This window comes from Phyllobates terribilis, unplaced genomic scaffold (assembly GCF_046119375.1).
Source record: "Phyllobates terribilis strain yellow unplaced genomic scaffold, ASM4611937v1 Scaffold_5__5_contigs__length_657084704, whole genome shotgun sequence".
NCBI classification, from domain to species: domain Eukaryota; kingdom Metazoa; phylum Chordata; class Amphibia; order Anura; family Dendrobatidae; genus Phyllobates; species Phyllobates terribilis.
This window is the reverse complement of record NW_027362765.1, coordinates 138,346,678-138,365,111: the sequence shown is the minus strand read 5'-3', so window position 1 is coordinate 138,365,111 and position 18,434 is coordinate 138,346,678. Positions and strand designations below refer to the sequence as shown.

At 42.6% G+C, this 18,434-nt stretch overlaps 1 protein-coding gene across 1 annotated transcript in view; it reads left to right on the top strand.

The window, feature by feature from the left end:
• Window positions 1-6,948, top strand: part of R3HDML (R3H domain containing like) — a 40,132-nt gene extending 33,184 nt beyond the window's left edge. The window contains exon 6 of the mRNA XM_073683067.1: window positions 3,190-6,948. Within this exon, the coding sequence (XP_073539168.1) occupies window positions 3,190-3,322 (133 nt within the window). The 3' untranslated portion in view covers window positions 3,323-6,948. The remainder of the gene's footprint in view (window positions 1-3,189) is intronic.
• The last annotated feature ends 11,486 nt before the right edge of the window (window positions 6,949-18,434 follow it).

Here is an 18,434-nt window from a genome sequence, read left to right as displayed (position 1 = left end):
GGTTGCCAAACCAGACTGTGTAGTGGCGTACAACAAGTACATGGGGGGAGTTGATCTCTCTGATCAAGTCCTCCAGCCGTACAGGTATGGTGTAAAAAGTTGGCAGTGCACCTTGTACAGATGGCAATGCACAACGCTTTCCTTCTGTCACAATGTGCAGGCCAGACTTCTGCTTCGTACCTTCACTTTCAGGAGATAGTTATCAAGGCCCTGATATTTGGCAGTGGTGACGGAGCGGGCCCCAGTACTTCTGGAACTGAAGGACCTCGAATTGTACCAGGCCAGCATTTCCCGGGAGAGGTCCCTCACAGTGGAAAAAAAGGTAAGTCACAAAAGAGGTGCCGAGTGTGTTCCAAAAGGGGAATACGCAAGGACACCATTTATCAATGTGACACCTGCCCCGACAAACCTGGCCTGTGCATGAAAGAATGCTTCAAAAGGTACCATACTTCTATGCACTACTAAATTAATTTCTGACGTATGACAACCTGACGAACACTACACAACTGAAGTAGTGTTCGTCAGGTTGTCATATGTCAGTTGTGTAGTGTTCGTCAGGTTGTCCTACACAACTGACGTATAACACTACATTATAAAATTCACAAATTGGGTATCAGTTCCAAAAATGGGGCACCTATTGGGCATTTCCACTGTTTAGGCACATCAGGGGCTCTGAGAACGTGACATGACGCCTGTAGACCATTCCATGAAAGTCTGCATTCCAAAGCGTCGCTCCGTCCCTTCCGAGCCCTGACATGCGCCCAAACAGTAGTTTTCTCTAACACATGGGTATCAGCGTACTCAGGAGGAATTGGACAACAGATTTTGAAGTCCATTGTCTCCTGTTACCCTTGTGAAAATATTTTTTTTTTTACATTTTTGTGGAAAAAATGTTTGTTTTTTTTATTTTCATAAGTCAACGTTATAATTTTCTGTGAAGTACCTGGGGGTTCAATGGGCTCACCACACATCTAGATAAATTCAATGAGGGGTCTAGTTTCAAAAATGGGGTCACTTGTGGGGGGTTTCCACTGTTTAGACACATCAGGGGCTCTGAGAACGTGACATGACACCCGCAGACAATTCCATGAAAGTCTGCATTCCAAAGCGTCACTCCTTCCCTTCCGAGCCCGGCCGTGCGCCCAAACAATGGCTTTCCCCCACATATGGGGTATCAGCGTACTCAGAAGAAATTGCACAACAACCTTTGGGGTTCAATTTCTCCTGGTACCCTCGTGAAATTAACAAAATTGCGGCTAAAAGATTGTTTTTGTGGAAAAAAAATATTTTTTTTTTCACAACTCTACGTCATAAAGTTTTGCGAAACACTTGGGGGTTCAAAGTGCTCACCACACATCTAAATAAGTTCCTTAAGGGGTCTAGTTTCCAAAATGGGGTCACTTGTGGGGGGTGTTTCCATTGTTTAGGCACATCAGGGGCTCTCCAAACGCAACATGGGGTCCGCTGTCAACTCCAGCGAGTTTTACATTGAAAACGTCAAATGGCGCTCCTTCCCTTCCAAGCCCTGCCGTGCTCCCAAAAAATGGCTTTCCCCAACATATAGAGTATCAGTGTACTCAAAAAAAATTGCACAACAACTTTTGGGGTCCAATTTCTCCTGGTACCCTCATGAAAATAAAAAATTTGGGGTCTAAAGTAAAATTTTAGCAAAAAAAGTTAAATGTTCATTTTTTCCTTTCACGTTCAATTAATTGCTGTGAAGCACGTGAAGGGTTAATAAAGTTCTTGAATGTGGTTTTGAGCACCTTGAGGGGTGCAGTTTTTAGAATGGTGTCACTTTTGGGTATTTTCTGTCATAAAGACCCCTCAAAGTGACTTCAAATGTGATGTGGTCCCTAAAAAAATGGTTTTGTAAATTTTGTTGGAAAAATGAGAAATCGCTGGTCAACTTTTAACCCTTATAGTGCCCTAACAAAAAAAAAAATTTGTTTCCAAAATTGTGCTGATGTAAAGTAGACATGCGGGAAATGTTATTTATTAACTATTTTGTGTGACATATCTCTCTGATTTAAAGGTATGAAAATTCAAAGTTTGAAAATTGTGAAATTTTCTAAATTTTCGCCAAATTTCCATTTTTTTCACAAATAAACGCAAGTGATATCGGAGAAATGTTACCACTATCATGAAGTACAATATGTCACGAAAAAACAATCTCAGAATCAGGGGGATCCGTTGAAGCATTCCAGAGTAATTACCTCATAAAGTGACAGTGGTCAGAATTGTAAAAATTGGCCTGGTCATTAACGTGCAAACCACCCTGGGGTGTAAAGGGGTTAAACCAGGGGTACCAACAATTTTGATCACGTGTGTAATATTGCCCATAAGGCACAATGTTGAAGAAGTTGCATTCTTGCACATAAGGACAATTTTATAGTAATGTTATTGTACATAGAAGGCAGAATTATAGTAGTTACATTTTTGCACATAAAGGCAGTATTATAATAGTTATATTCTTCTTCATGGGGGACAGTATTAAAGTAGTTATATTGCTGCACAGAGATGGAGGTATTATAGTTGTTATAGTCTTATACATAGGGGCAGTATTATAGTAGCTGAGTCTTCTACATAGAGGGCAGTATTATACTGGTTATATTCTCTTACATAGAGGGCAGCATTATAGTATATTCTTGTACTTGGGGGGCAGTATTACTGTAATATATTCTTACACATGGGGGCAGTATTATAATAGTTTTATTCTTGTACATAAGAGCAGTATTACAGTAGTTACATTCTAGTGCATATGAGCAGTATTATAGTAGTTATATTCTTGTACATAGGGGACAGTATTATAGTAGTTATATTCTTGTACATGGGGTACAGTATTATAGTAGTTATATTCTTGTACATAGGGAGCAGTATTGTAGTAGTTATATTCTTGTACATAGGAGCAGTATTATAGTAGTTATATTCTTGTACATAGGAGCAGTATTATAGTAGCTATATTCTTGTACATGGGGTACAGTATTACAGTGGTTATATTCTTGTACATAATGAGCAGTATTGTAGTAGCTGAGTCTTCTACATAGAGGGCAGTATTATAGTGGTTATAATCTTGTGCATAATGTACAGCATTATAGTAGTTTTTTTAAAAGTCATCTATTAACAAAAACAATCTTCTTAATATATCACAGAATTTTTACCAGTAATACCTGTGTTTTCTCTTTCTAGGGGTAATTGGATAGGAGAAGCGCCTTACAAATTGGGAAGACCATGCTCGGCCTGTCCCCCAAGCTATGGAGGCATGTGCAGCAACAATATGTGCTTTTCTGGTGTTAAGTCCAATAAGCTTAGCTGGTTTTAGGTTTATGCCGGAAGAAGGTCCATAGCTGTTCCTTTATTCAATAATGAATGTTTAATATTTGATTAGTGGAAGAGAATTTGTTCGGTGTTGCCTTACAGACGGCCAGACATGTCTTTACTACAAGCATAGCAATTTGCTGTGCTATGTCAAAAAATGGGATGGGTTCGTGTTATACCCATCATCTGCTCTGCCGGTGATTTTTGCCACCAGGTCCATACATATTAAAGTCTTGACCTTGCACAGGGCCTTATTATTATGATTACTCAATGATAAGCTTCCAAATCGCTGCTTTCAACACTATGATGTCATTATTAACCATATAACTGCATAGAACAGTTACCATACGGAAAAGCATTGTGTCTAAATACAATATTAACTTTTTTAATCAGGCAGTTTCCAAAGAGAGGGACTTCATGGTAATTGTCCCTTTTTTGTTTGTTTTTTACAAGTGCTTGCATGTCATTTTATCAGTGATCATGATCCTAGTAACATGATTGTTTTTGTCTGAAACAGCACCACTTTTGCCTATGGCTATATCTGGTACTGCAAACAATGCAATATGTTACTTATGTAACATCAACATATTCTCCAGTCCAGAGAAGTCCAAAAGTATTACTATTATTAATCATTTTAATTAAAGCCAATAGGCCAGCATGTTTTTGGCGTGGGAAAGCAGAGTACCTGGAGTGAACCCATGCAAACACATGGAGAACATCAAATTTCATGCACAGAACACAAGAGTGGTGCTATTTTAGTAGAACACGATAGACTTCTTATTCTGATCCGAAACAGATCCTTTATTTAAGCCAATCCATTGTTTACAGGTGTTTTTTTAATTAACATCATTTTTGGCTATGGTGCTTAATGGGGAGCTCTACCTAAATACATTCACTAATTGTCATCTATTTTTATGTTTTAAAAGTTTTCAAAAAGGATGAATTAAGGTGGCATTTGCCTTTGAAAGCATAGGTCATGGATTTTCAGTGTGGGGTTTGTGTTTGGACTTTCGACTTGTAGGGTGCGGTTTAGGTGGATCTGAACTTTGGTGGATCATGGATTGGACAAAAGCGTTGATGTAAACTAATTAACAATGATGTCACTAGGCTATACAATTTTGCAAATCATTAGTGATGTCCTTGGTCCAATATAAATGAGTTGGTTATGTTATCCATGATGTCACTGGTACTGAGCAGATTGATTGGCTGTATTATTATTATTATTATTATTATTGGTTTTGCTGTCTTTTTATAAATTTGTTTTATAGTCAGTGATGTCACCCTGACTTGTAAATCAATAGGTTGTATTGCTAGTGATGTCACTTTCTTATAGATCTTTTGATGGCATAGTCAGTGATGTTACGGCCTTATAAGTTGATTGATTATATCATCAGTGATGTCAGCTCTTCCATATCCATCGACTAGTTGTTTCGTCACCGGCTTGTATGGTCACTGCCTTGTCAAGTGATTAGCATTCTGGTCAGTGATGTCACTGCTTTTAATAATTCTATTCATTGTATCATTGGTGATGTCACTTTTTCCTTGTACATTGACTAGTTGTATGGTCATTTGATCACTGCCTGTTAAATTGAGTGGTTGTAGGGTTAGTCATGTTCCTTATTCCATGTAAACCAATTGGTTGTATTATCAGTGACGTCAGGGGCATAGCTATAGAGGGTATTAAAGGGGTTGTCCTAGACTTTAACATTGAGGGCCTCTCCTTAGGCTAGGTCATTAATGTCTGATCTGTGCTGGTGTGACTCCTGTCACCCCAGCCGATCAGCTGTTCCCGGTGTCGGTGGCCAGAACTGCTCAGTTGCGGAGCTGCACAGCTCCATCAATGGAATAGTGGCTGCACATCCACCCCCTATTGATTTGAATAGGTGACGGATGTGCAGTACCCAGCCGCGGCCACTATACAGTGCTGTGCAGCTCCGCAACTGAGCAGTTTCGGCTGGCGCAGATACCGGAAAAGACGTCGCGGGTGCCAGGAGTCACACCCTGACCAATCAGACATTAATGGCCTTTCCTAAGAATAGGCCATCAATGTTAAAGTCCTGAACAACACCTTGAAGGTAGCAGTTGTCCCTAAGATCTGGAATATGAGAGCTGCTAAAGTAATCACCAGTATTAAAAATGGTCCTTTTACAGATTTTCTACCAGGGCCCAAAAGGTTATACATCTGCATGATTAAACTTTTTCTATGGAAATAGACTAGTTGTAGTGATGTCACTGCTTCCGTGTAAACTGATTGGCTGCTTTTTGGTTCAGCCCAAGTTTAACGTTCTGAAGTGTGTCCACATCTGACCATTTTTGGCATTGACTTACCATTCGTAAAGCTGTGAATTTCTGATTTTTTTTTTACTATTATTCACATATGATATTAAAGCACTTATATGTTTAACTTATATGTCAGCTACCCTATTCCCAAGCAGTATACCAGAGTTCAGCCTAGCTGCAGTGATATGCTATTAGTTGTAATTACTGAGACGTAACTTCCTTTCTGATATCGTGCAGACCCATTTATTATATTGATCATTTACACTATTTTAGATGTATTGTTGCTTTTTTTATGTGTAATGACTTGTATTTCAATGACAACTATTAAACAATGATCAAATAGTAGGTGATATGTAAATAAAGCACTTTGCTAAGGGGGGTCCCCATTCCAGAACCATCGCTGTTGTAGATAATGTCTGGATTTATTGAGTGTTTATATAGCCTACAAACTGTATGAATATAGCTGAAACTGGAAAATTAAAGTGTAACCCCACCTCTATGTATATAGATAAGTATAGTTTTGCAACCATATTCTTTATTAGCAGAATATTAGTGGAAATAAGTGGCAGAGGAAGGGAGTACCTAACACATGGCTGCAGGATCAAACTTCACACAGTAGTTTCTAATCCATAACCAAGAAGATATAAAGGTCTGCCTAGCTGCTAAAATGGTAGATTCCTAATAAAAAAAATATATAGAAAGGTTGCAAATAGTCTATTTTTTGCAAGGGATGTATATGAAAGGGAGTGTAACTGCAGAATCAGACTACATAGGGTTTGTTTGTAGTCTGTATCTATGGAGACACATAGATCAGTATAATAGCTGTAGACCCTCACTATTGGAGATTTAAAAAGGAACATTTTTTCAAAAGTTGTTCCTTTTTTAATATTTAAATGCATTAAAAATTGCTGATGTAAGTCAAGTATGAGATACGTATTTCCAGAATACTTGGAAATTTAAAGGGGTTTCATGAGCTTAGAAGAACATGGATGCATTCTTTTGATAACAGTACCACTCTTGTGAAGTGGTTTTGTCTCATATTGCAGCTAAGTCCCATTCACTGTAATAAAACCAAACTGCTATACCAGACATAACCACTGCACTAAAGTGGCACTGTTTCTAGAAGAAACTAGTCATGTTCTCCTTGTCTCATGCAACCAAGAAGGGAAAATTCAGGTCACTGCAATGTTGTTCTAATCTTTATGATTTTTAAGAAATGTGCCAACATCCAAGAAGATCCGTGCCTGACAATAAAGCACAAATGCCATCCTTAGCCGATGTACAGTTTACAGTTTGTTTTGTATATACCATTTCTTCTGTATATGAATCTTGTGAAATATAGTATTGTATGGCTGCAATTTTGAGTGTTACATGTCTTAATAAAAAAATAACCTCATGGACTTACGGTATATATTCACTCCCTTTTACTTGTTTTTTTTTCTTTTTTTAAAGACGTAGTATGTTTTATTTATTGTATTTTTTTTAAGTAAAAATACAGTGTTACATTGAGACTGTGTATAATGCAAAAGTGACTCACATTATGCAAAAAATACAAATATTACATATCATGTAAGATGATGCGTCTATGTATAATGTGGCAAAAAACAGAAGAGCACATAAAGATCCATATACAATTAAATGGCAAAGCATAAATAATAATGATGATAATAATAATAATACATATGTTTTTTGTTTATATAACTCCATCATATTCTACAGCACTTTACAATTCAATAAATAATACAAACATAGTTTTAAAAAGAGATGGATGGATAGACAGATAGATATTTAGACAGATAGAATGATCGATAGATAGACAGACAGACAGACAGATGGATAGATAGAAGGATATATAGATCAACTCCAAATACATACTGATAGGGAATTTAGAACATGAGCCCCAATGGGGACAGAGATGATGATGTCTGTAAAGCGCTGTGGAATATGATGGCGCTATATAAGCAAAGCAAAATAAAAAATAATACTAAATAAATAAATATTAGAAAGAGAACCATTGGGTTCTGTCCAGGTTTTGTCGGTTGTGTGTGTGTGTCCTTAAAGGTAATCAAACAAAATAACAAAATTACTAATATGTTATTTGTTAATTGGCTTTACCTTCTTTAAATGTAATTACTAAATTCCCAAAATGTAGTCACAAAATAATTATGATAGATGGAAATATAGATTAATTGATAGATATGAGATAGATTAGATAGATAGATAGATATATGAGATAGATAGATAGATAGATAGATAGATAGATAGATATATGGGATAGATAGATAGATAGATAGATAGATAGATAGATAGATAGATAGATAGATAGATAGATAGATAGATAGATAGATAGATATATGGGATAGATAGATAGATGAAATTCTCACCAGATGTCGGTAACAACCCATCCAGTCCACACAGGCAAAGAAATCACCATAGATGTCCAAAAATTAAGTTATGTGTATGAATGAGAAATGACACAAGGAAAAATTATTGTACACATGAAGAAAGAAAGGTGCAAAAAGCCATGAAAAGTCATGACACCAGCTGAAATCTATCAGTAGTTAGAAAGCAATCCTGCCACTTAGTGAAAAATAATATCAGCTGGTTTGTAATATTAATGCCAGCGCCCCTGCATGGTTCCCCTTCCCCCTCCATGTAGGGATGTGACATACTTACTGCCCTGGCCACATGGCGTGTCCCTTGGTGTGCTCCCTGCTTCCTGGTTCTCTGAGTTCCCAATGACGCACCTAGTTTACTTAAAGGGCCAGCGCGCACCTGCTAAGATGCCCTCAGCCAATAGCTGGGAGGCATCTTGTATAATAAGCACCCTGCCCAATAGGGAGGTGCCAAAGCAACGTTATATCATTAGTGTGTAGTGGAACTAGTGAGTTGTAATGTCCCCTGGTCCTTGCGTGGCCAGTGTCCAGAACCTGACATCCCTGGTCCTTGTGTGGCCAGCCCTGAGTCCGTAGTCTCTGGTCCTTGTGTGGCCAGTCCTGAACCCGTAGTCCCTGGTCTTTTTGTGGCCAGTCCTGAACTCGTAGTCCCTGGTCTTTGTGTGGTCAGTCCTGAACCTGTAGTCTGTGTCCATTTTGCTAGAGGATCCAGAACCTAATAGTCTGAAAGGAGCCCGAGTCCGTATCCATGTCAGCTATCCCTTTGCTTAGCTGGCCGCTTTGATAGCTGAGGCACTGCAGCCTTGTGAGTATCGCACAAGCCTTCTCGGGACTAATCCCCGTCCGTATAGTCCTCCGCTTCTTGGAGGACTTGAAGGAAGCCACACAGCTACCTCTTCTAGACCGTAGATCCCGAACTTGATGGGAAAGTCTTGGTCCGATTTACAGGCCGATAGTACTCAGCTGCTGGACCGAGCGTGCTGCTGCTCTCTTCCCTAGTTCTGCAACCACTGCCCTCACACAGTCACTTCCTTGAGTGCCCACTGTCCTGCTCCTCCCACACTGGAGCAGCTCCTAAAGCTTTAACTATTTCCTGGGTAAACTATATACCTATATGTTAAAGTGCCAACCTCTATACTACAGTACTTATACCTATCATGTACTATCCCTATAACTAACATGTCCGTCAATTGTCACATGCATGTTCATCAATATATACAGTACAGACCAAAAGTTTGGACACACCTTCTCACTTAACGATTTTTCTGTATTTTCATGACTATGAAAATTGTACATTCACACTGAAGGCATCAAAACTATGAATTAACACATGTGGAATTATATACTTAACAAAAAAGTGTGAAACAACTGAAAATATGTCTTATATTCTAGGTTCTTCAAAGTAGCCACTTTTTGCTTTGAAGACTCCTTTGCACACTCTTGGCATTCTGTTGATGAGCTTCAAGAGGTAGTCACCGGAAATGGTTTTCACTTCACAGGTGTGCCCTGTCAGTTTTAATAAGTGGGATTTCTTGCCTTATAAATGGGGTTGGGACCATCAGTTGTGTTGTGCAGAAGTCTGGTGGATACACAGCTGATAGTCCTACTGAATAGACTGTTAGAATTTGTATTATGGCAAGAAAAAAGCAGCTAAGTAAAGAAAAACGAGTGGCCATCATTACTTTAAGAAATGAAGGTCAGTCAGTGCGAAAAATTGGGAAAACTTTGAAAGTGTCCCCAAGTGCAGTTGCAAAAACCATCAAGCGCTACAAAGAAACTGGCTCCCATGAGGACCGCCCCAGGAAAGGAAGACCAAGAGTTACCTCTGTTTCTGAGGATAAGTTTATCCGAGTCACCAGCCTCAGAAATCGCAGGTTAACAGCAGCTCAGATTAGAGACCAGGTCAATGCCACACACAGTTCTAGCAGCAGACACATCTCTACAACAACTGTTAAGAGGAGACTTTGTGCAGCAGGCCTTCATGGTAAAAATAGCTGCTAGGAAACCACTGCTAAGGACAGGCAACAAGCAGAAGAGACTTGTTTGGGCTAAAGAACACAAGGAATGGACATTAGACCAGTGTAAATCTGTGCTTTTGTCTGATGAGTCCAAATTTGAGATCTTTGGTTCCAACCACCGTGTCTTTGTGCAACGCAGAAAAGGTGAACGGATGGACTCTACATACCTGATTCCCACCATGAAGCATGGAGGAGGAGGTGTGATGGCGTGGGGGTGCTTTGCTGGTGACACTGTTGGGCATTTATTCAAAATTGAAGGCATACTGAACCAGCATGGCTACCACAGTATCTTGCAGCGGCATGCTATTCCATCCGGTTTGCGTTTAGTTGGACCATCATTTATTTTTCAACAGGACAATGACCTCAAACACACCTCCAGGCTGTGTAAGGGCTATTTTACGAAGAAGGAGAGTGATGGGGTGCTACGCCAGATGACCTGGCCTCCACAGTCACCAGACCTGAACCTAATCAAGATGGTTTCTGCTGGACTGCAGAGTGAAGGCAAAAGGGCCAACAAGTGCTAAGCATCTCTGGGAACTCCTTCAAGATTGTTGGAAGACCATTTCCGGTGACTACCTCTTGAAGCTCATCAAGAGAATGCCAAGAGTGTGCAAAGCAGTCATCAAAGCAAAAGGTGGCTACTTTGAAGAACCTAGAATATAAGACATATTTTCAGTTGTTTCACACTTTTTTGTTAAGTATATAATTCCACATGTGTTAATTCATAGTTTTGATGCCTTCAGTGTGAATGTACAATTTTCATAGTCATGAAAATACAGAAAAATCGTTAAATGAGAAGGTGTGTCCAAACTTTTGGTCTGTACTGTATATTCAACAGAGCATTTTATATTGTGTAGACAGAAGAGGAGATGAACATGACCATTCGGTCACACCCTTACACCTGTATCGGCAGTTGAACTACCAGCAAGAGAGTCAGGAAAAAAAATGGTTTCATCTGCAGACACTAAATGCCCAATTGGAAGCCCTGACATCAGCTGTGCCTGCCCAAGTCACAGTACCTATGGCCATGTCTATTCAGCCTACAATTTACTCTCCGGAAGTGGAACCTATCATGTCTGATCCATCATGGTAAGATGGGGATCCGAAGCAGTGCCATGGCTTCCTAGAGCCATGCATGCAGCACTATGAATATTGAGGAAATCAATTTTCTTCTGATCAGGTTAAGATGGGATGTCCTACCTAGCAGGAGATGCCGCGAGAACATAAAATGTATATCTTTATTTTGTTTCATTAAAACACACCATTGCCCGTGTATTAAAAACCAATGTGGCAACTATCAATATTCAATAATGACATTACTCCCTAAGGAGGATAAATAATAAGGACTTATATTGCCGTGATACAGCTCTATTCTGAACCTGCCTGACGCGGAGGTTGGCACCCTAATAGCGTATTTGGCGCCCCCGCTCAGCGGCGGCTGTCCCTTCCTATCTCTATTGTGCCCTAGCAAGTGAACTAAGCACAAAAGGATAAGGTGACTGCCTATTCTAGTACAGAGGTATTCCTAGCATAAAAATAATCCAGAGTAGAGATATAGGAAATAGATAAATGAACTTATCTTATATTTAGACTTTGCCTCAACGCGTTTCTCCAATCATTATGGTTCAGATGGCTGAATTTTATGCCCTGAATGGATAAAGCTGCATATTGTAGGTTGCTGCAGGATAGGTAGGGTTGCAGTAGGATAGCTGGCTATGGAACAATGTCCAGAGCCAGGTTTAAATATCCCCCTTAATTGATATGTTAATGCATACCCCACTCCCCTCTGATATATGGTCCTATATAGCGCATTATGATTCCCTGTCCTACTCTCACGATTGCGCATGTCTGACATTTAGACCCTAGAGGTCTATAGTCTAGTGCCCATGCGCAAATGCAGTGACGTCACCGCCGGGTCCGGAAGTATTTCTCCCATCTATGATGAAGCGTGCGTCTGGTTGGATATGTACCAGGAAATGACGTGTGTGTTCCACAGTGGAACGCACACCAGCGCTAAGCACAGGTCATGATGACACTAAACCGGATGTGCCTTTCACTGGTTGGCTATACACCCAGAAGTGACGTGTGCGTTCCACAGTGGAACGCACACTGACACTATGTGCAGATAATGATGGCGCTAAATCAGAAGTGCCTTTCCTGGAATTGACGTCTTATTGTGGTTATATTATGGTTACCGCAGCAATACTGGACAGGTACAATTCTCCATAGAGTGTATGCCCACGGGAAAATATAAAACCATTGCCATGGGTACTAAAGTTGCATCAGGAGTACTGTGGCCACAGTAATTCTTCATATTAATAAGAGAGTAGGTTACAGGGCTTCTCAAGATTTTAGTCATCCATGACCATAAAACAAAATTAATAAAGAAGAAGAAAAAGAAGAAAAAAGGGGGATATAAAGGGAATATGTCATAGACAAATGATAAATGGCACCGAATAGGGGTACCCATGATATGTGTATGGAACTGAGTCCAGTGTGACAGTGTCCCTGTCATTATACACTGTGTTCCAAATTATTATGCAAATAATATTTTCTCAAATTTTCCCAAATTACCTATATGAATTGCAGTCATTGTAATTTTCCAGTCAAATAACTATTAGAGTACAATTGAAAGTTTTTTGTACAAACTGCCTATGATAACAGTATATTTTAAAAAAAAATAAAACACTCAAACTGCACTCAAAATGCATGTTCCAAATTATTATGCACAGCAGAGTTTTCAACCTTTTCATTTTAATAAAGAACAAAAAAATGGTCATTTTTGAAATTATAAGCATTAGCAGGTTATTACAAACTGAAATCAAACAGTTTTCAACTCAAAACTTTATTCTAGGTGATGTTACATTTGCACATAGGACTGCTTGTTCGAAAGGAGCTTCTGAACTCTCTCGTCCATTGAATTTGTCAGGTTTTGGATGGTTTCTGCTTCAATTGTTTTGCATGAGGACAGAATACCCTCCCAGAGCTGTTGCTTAGATGTGAACTGCCTCCCGCCATCATAGACACTCCTTTTGATGATGCTCCAGAGGTTCTCAATGGGGTTGAGGTCAGGGGAGAATGGATGCCACACCATAAGTTTGTCCCCTTTTATGCCCATAGCAGCCAGAGATGCAGATGTGTTATGTGCAGCATGAGACGGGGCATTATCATGCATGAAAATGATCTTGCTGCGGAATGCACGGTTCTTCTTCTTGAACCATGGAAGGAAGTGCTGTTTGAGAAACTCAACATACATTATGGAGTTCATCTTTACCCCTTCAGGGATCCTAAAAGGGCCAACAATCTCTCTCCCCATGATTACAGCCCAAAACATTACTCCACCTCCTCCTTGTTAGCGCCGTAGCCGTGTTTGCATGGGGTGTCCATCAACCAGCCATCCTCCACTCCATCCATCTGGACCATCGAGATCATTTCATGCATGATAATGCCCCGTCTCATGCTGCACATAACACATCTCCATCTCTGGCTGCTATGGGCATAAAAGGGGACAAACTTATGGTGTGGCACCCATGCTACCCTGACCTCAACCCCATTGAGAACCTCTGGAGCATCATCAAAAGGAGTGTCTATGATGGCGGGAGGCAGTTCACATCTAAGCAACTGCTCTGGGAGGGTATTCTGTCTTCATGCAAAACAATTAAAGCAGAAACCATCCAAAACCTGACAAATTCAATGGACGAGAGAGTTCAGAAGCTCCTTTCGAACAAGGGGTCCTATGTGCAAATGTAACATCACCTAGAATAAAGTTTTGAGTTGAAAACTGTTTGATTTCAGTTTGTAATAACCTGCTAATGCTTATAATTTCAAAAATTACAATTTGTTTTGTTCTTTATTAAAATGAAAAGGTTGAAAACTCTGCTGTGCATAATAATTTGGAACATGCATTTTGAGTGCAGTTTGAGTTTTTTATTTTTTTAAAAATATACTGTTATCATAGGCAGTTTGTAAAAAAAACTTTCAATTGTACTCTAATAGTTATTTGACTGGAAAATTACAATGACTGCAATTCATATAGGTAATTTGGGAAAATCTGAGAAAATATTATTTGCATAATAATTTGGAACACAGTGTAATGAACACTGGGCCGTTTCTGCACATAATCTCTACAATGAAGCGACCACTAATAAATTGGTCAAAAGTTAAAAAGAGAAAGGCTAAACCAGACTGTAAAGATCTGAGGTTGTAGGTTGTAAGTAATCACCTAGGCAGGTTAACGAAGCAACAATATTTTATTGATCACAGCCATGGTAATAAAGCAATTCCAGGTAAATGGCTAAAATACAGTTCTCTCAGTCCTCAAGTTCCCAATCTGGGTTCAGTAGTTCCACTGGCTTTGTATAAGGTCATATTCACTGTCTCCCAACTTTTGGTTGGCCCACAGATTTCGTATCTCCAGCCAGTATAGTCTGTAGCCACAGCTCCCCCAGATTACATTCTTTCATGGTAGCAGTTATTGTATTTTGTGTATTACTCACCACAGGTGGGGGGTTAGTCTGCAGATAGTGCCGCTCCCTCTCGGCTGAAGCAGTGAGAACTGGTCCTTGGCTTCCGGTTACAACAATGGCCCAGTGGCACACCAATCCTCCTCCTAGGTTGTGATGTGGGCTAGAATGTTCCCAGCATTCCCTGGCAAAATGTCCGATGCGTCCACAGTTATGACAGTTTAGCCCTCCTCACCCCAACACGGGCTGTACTTGGGGGCTTGGGAAACCTCCACTGCTTTGTGAAGTCCGAAATCCCTGCAGTTCCTCATCTGGCCGGTCCATGGATCTTGCTGGCCTCCCTGTAAGCTCCTGTTCCCGACTCGCTGGGGCTGTACTTCCACGTAGCCCTTGTCGATTAGCAGACCAGTCATCAGCCAATCTTGCAGCCTCATCTAGGCTGAGTGGTTTTCTATCCGCCACCCATTCTTTTAAATCACCTGGGAGTTTGGACATAAATTGTTCCAGCATGAAAATTTCCACGACATGTTTTGCTTCCCGAGCCCTCAGTCCTTCTATCCACCGAGTTCATGCTGTACGTAGTGTGTTGGCAAACTCCCGATGTGTGTGTGCAACAGGCTTGTCAGTCTCCCGAAACTTCCTCCGGTAGGTTTCAGGAGTGACGGCATACCTCTCAAGTAATGCGCTGCGAATGGTAGAATAACATCTCTGATCCACAGAAGACAAGTTATTAAAAGCTTCTCTAGCTTTCCGGTCAGGCCAACACTCAAAAATCTGGGCCAGTCACTGACTGACACCTCATGTAGCAGGCAGAGGTTCTCAAACAACCAGAAATGTTCATCAATATCCGAGGTGTCCTCATTGAACTGTGGTATATCCCGGTACCTTAAAGAGGCAGGCCCCTGACTCGCCCCCTGGGCCAGTGCTGTAGTGCGGCGTGCGTGCGCGCGGGGGATACCCGGAGCCGGATCCGATGGGGGTAGTAGTCTTCGTGTGGCGGTGACCCGGTCCGCGCCCAGGGTGGTCAAACTAAGTGGCAGTTATTGGTATGATGGTATTAGTGTCCGACTACGCCACCCGTTGAATGCGGTTATGAAACCGCCGCTGCAGGGCAGACCGCTGAGGCCGGTGGTATAGGTGTGCAGCAATGTTGATATAACCCCCAACGGGAGAGGTATGGCCTCAGGGCAGCGGATGTGGGTGATGTTGGGTGTGATGGTGTGGATGTCCCAGCACTAACGGTGCGACAAGGAAGCACGGAGACGCGAGGGTACAGTTCAGGGCCTTTACTGATGGTACAAGGCAAATTCGCCCGGGAGTACTGGCTAGTAGTTGGGGCCTGGTTAGTCTGCGAGTAAGCCGGAGTTCCCCTGGCCAGGTGGAGTTGTAGGCCTTCCCGTTAGTCTGTACCCTTCCTGGCTACCCTGCTTTCGGCGGTTACAAGTAGCCCACGTCCCTGGGTATACCGTGTGGTGCTCACCCGTATGGCTGGTGACCTGGGGCCTCCTGTTAGCCTCCGCTCCGGGATGGCGGTGCTGGTCCCTTCGTTGTGACTGAGCCTCCGGGCTTTTATGGCCAGAGGACCTGGAATCCCCTGCCGGATGGATTCTGCTGCTGGTTATATCTTAGTCCCCACAGCCTCGGACTCCTGTGTCCGGTTTTAGTACCTTCTCCCAGGGCGAGCTCTACACAGCTCCAGCCCCTGGCGCTTCTCCTTGGCTCCTACAGAGCTCCTGATGTCTCTCTGTCCCTGTTTCTGCGTGTCCAGACCAGACTCCGTCTCTGTCTGGAACTCCTCTCTCTAACCCTGCCTCAGCCCCAGTTTATGTAGGGGAAGTTCTTCCCCTCCCAGGACTGGGCAGGAGGTGTGGCATGCTTAGGATTCCTGCCCAGGAGACCTCCCACCTGCTCACAGACGTAATACTGCTATTACTGTGGAAACCAGACCCCTGGGGTGCCACATTCCCCCCTAGTGAAATTTAGTACTCCCGGACTAAACATAAACATAACAGGGTATAAACAATAACAATTAAATACATGAGATGGTCACGGCGTGTCCATAACCGGGAAGCAATAAGGGTGTCCATTTCACCAAAGAACAGGGAGCCGTAACCAGGTAGGGGTCTGTCCTGCCCCGAGTCTTTAACAGTCTTTAGTCCATTCCTGGGTTACGCTCCAAACATATTTACAACAGAGTTCCGGTTACTCACTGTCCATAACCTGTCAGTCCATATAAAGAAATCTGTAACTGAAAAACATAATTAGCAACGGCTACAACAAAACAGGTAAACATAAAATAGTTAAAGCAACTAGCCAACTTAGATTCTCCAACGTACGGGCATCTGGCCTCTGGTAACCCTAGTGGACCTACGGAGCTCACTAACTGGTCCTGCACTACAGGGTGTAGGAGGTGTTATGGGCAGGCTGGGCAGCTTTCTGCGCACTCTTTGGCTCACTAGGGGCACGGCAGGCTCACTACTAGCAGAGGGTTGATCCTCCTGTACTGCTGGCGTGGACTCTTCTGCCTCTTGGGCCGGCTGCTCTTCCAGCTCTACTGGTTCCTCTGTAGGCACTTGCGGGACCGGCTGGAGAAAGGTGAGGACGGGTACCACGACAGCACCGTTTACTTGTGTCCAAGACCGGGGGAAGTCTCCGAGTACAGTCCTGATCATTTCTTCCCTTTCCTCTGCGGGTCGAGGGTTTTCTTGATCTTCCTCTTCAGGGTTTTGCAGCTGCTCGGGACACTTCTTCAGGTGGTCTCTGGAGACAACGGCTGTGGTTTCTCCTCCATCCTTACTGATCACGCAAATCTTTGGGTTCTCATGGCTTGATGGCAGTACGGTGTACGGGTCCTTCTCCCACTGGTCGTCCAACTTGTGGAGCCGTCTTTTCCTCTTCAAGACCTGCTCTCCAGGTACCAGGGGAACAGCGGGAGCATACTGGTTATAAGCCTTCTCTTGCCTTTCTCTAGCTTGAGACAGACTTCGCTCGACGCTTTCCTGTACCTTCCGATACTGCTGCTGCCGTTCTGTATCCCAGTCTGCCTCTGGCGAGGTGTCCTCGGGCGTCAGGACTCCCATATCCAGGTCGATAGGCAGCTTACCAGGCCTCGCTCTCATTAGGTAAGCCGGGGTACAGTTGGTAGAACCTACAGGGATGTGGTTGTATAGGTCCACCAGATCAGGCAGCTTCTCAGGCCACAGACTGCGTTCTTCCAGGGGCAATGTTTTCAGGAGGTCTATCACCACCTGGTTCATCTTCTCGCAGAGTCCATTAGTTTGTGGGTGATAGGGCGTTGTTCTTATCTTCGTGCAGCCATACAGGTTGCAGAACTCCTGGAAGACTTCCGCTTCGAAGGCTGGCCCTTGGTCTGTCAGCACTTGGTCCGGGTACCCGTGTGGACGGCAGAAGTGCTGCTGGAAGGCTCTAGCTGCTGTTTGAGCCGTTAAGTCCTTGACCGGGACCACCACCAGGAACCGGGAGTAATGATCTACGATTGTGAGGGCATAGACATACCCAGATCTGCTTGGAGCCAGTTTCACATGGTCCAGGGCTACCAGTTCCAGTGGCTGTCGGGTGATGATGGGCTGCAAGGGAGTCTTCTGGCTGGCACGGTCCTTCCTTCTTAGGTGGCACGGTCCACAGTCTCTGCACCACCTCTCGATGGCTCCTCTCATGCCTACCCAGTAGAACCGTTCACGCAATAAGAACTCCAGCTTCTTCCACCCGAAATGTCCTGCTCCGTTGTGGTACGCCTCCAGAATCATAGCCGCGTCTCGCCTGGGGACCACTACCTGCCAGGTCAACTCATGTGTTCGAGAGTTAACCATTCTCCGGCACAACTTCTCCCTGTAGAGGAACAGCCTACTTTTCTCCTTCCACAGTTGCTTAGTCTCCTCTGGGGCGTCTGGGTCCAGACTGGCATCGGCTTGGGTCAGCATTTCCTTCACCAGACGGAC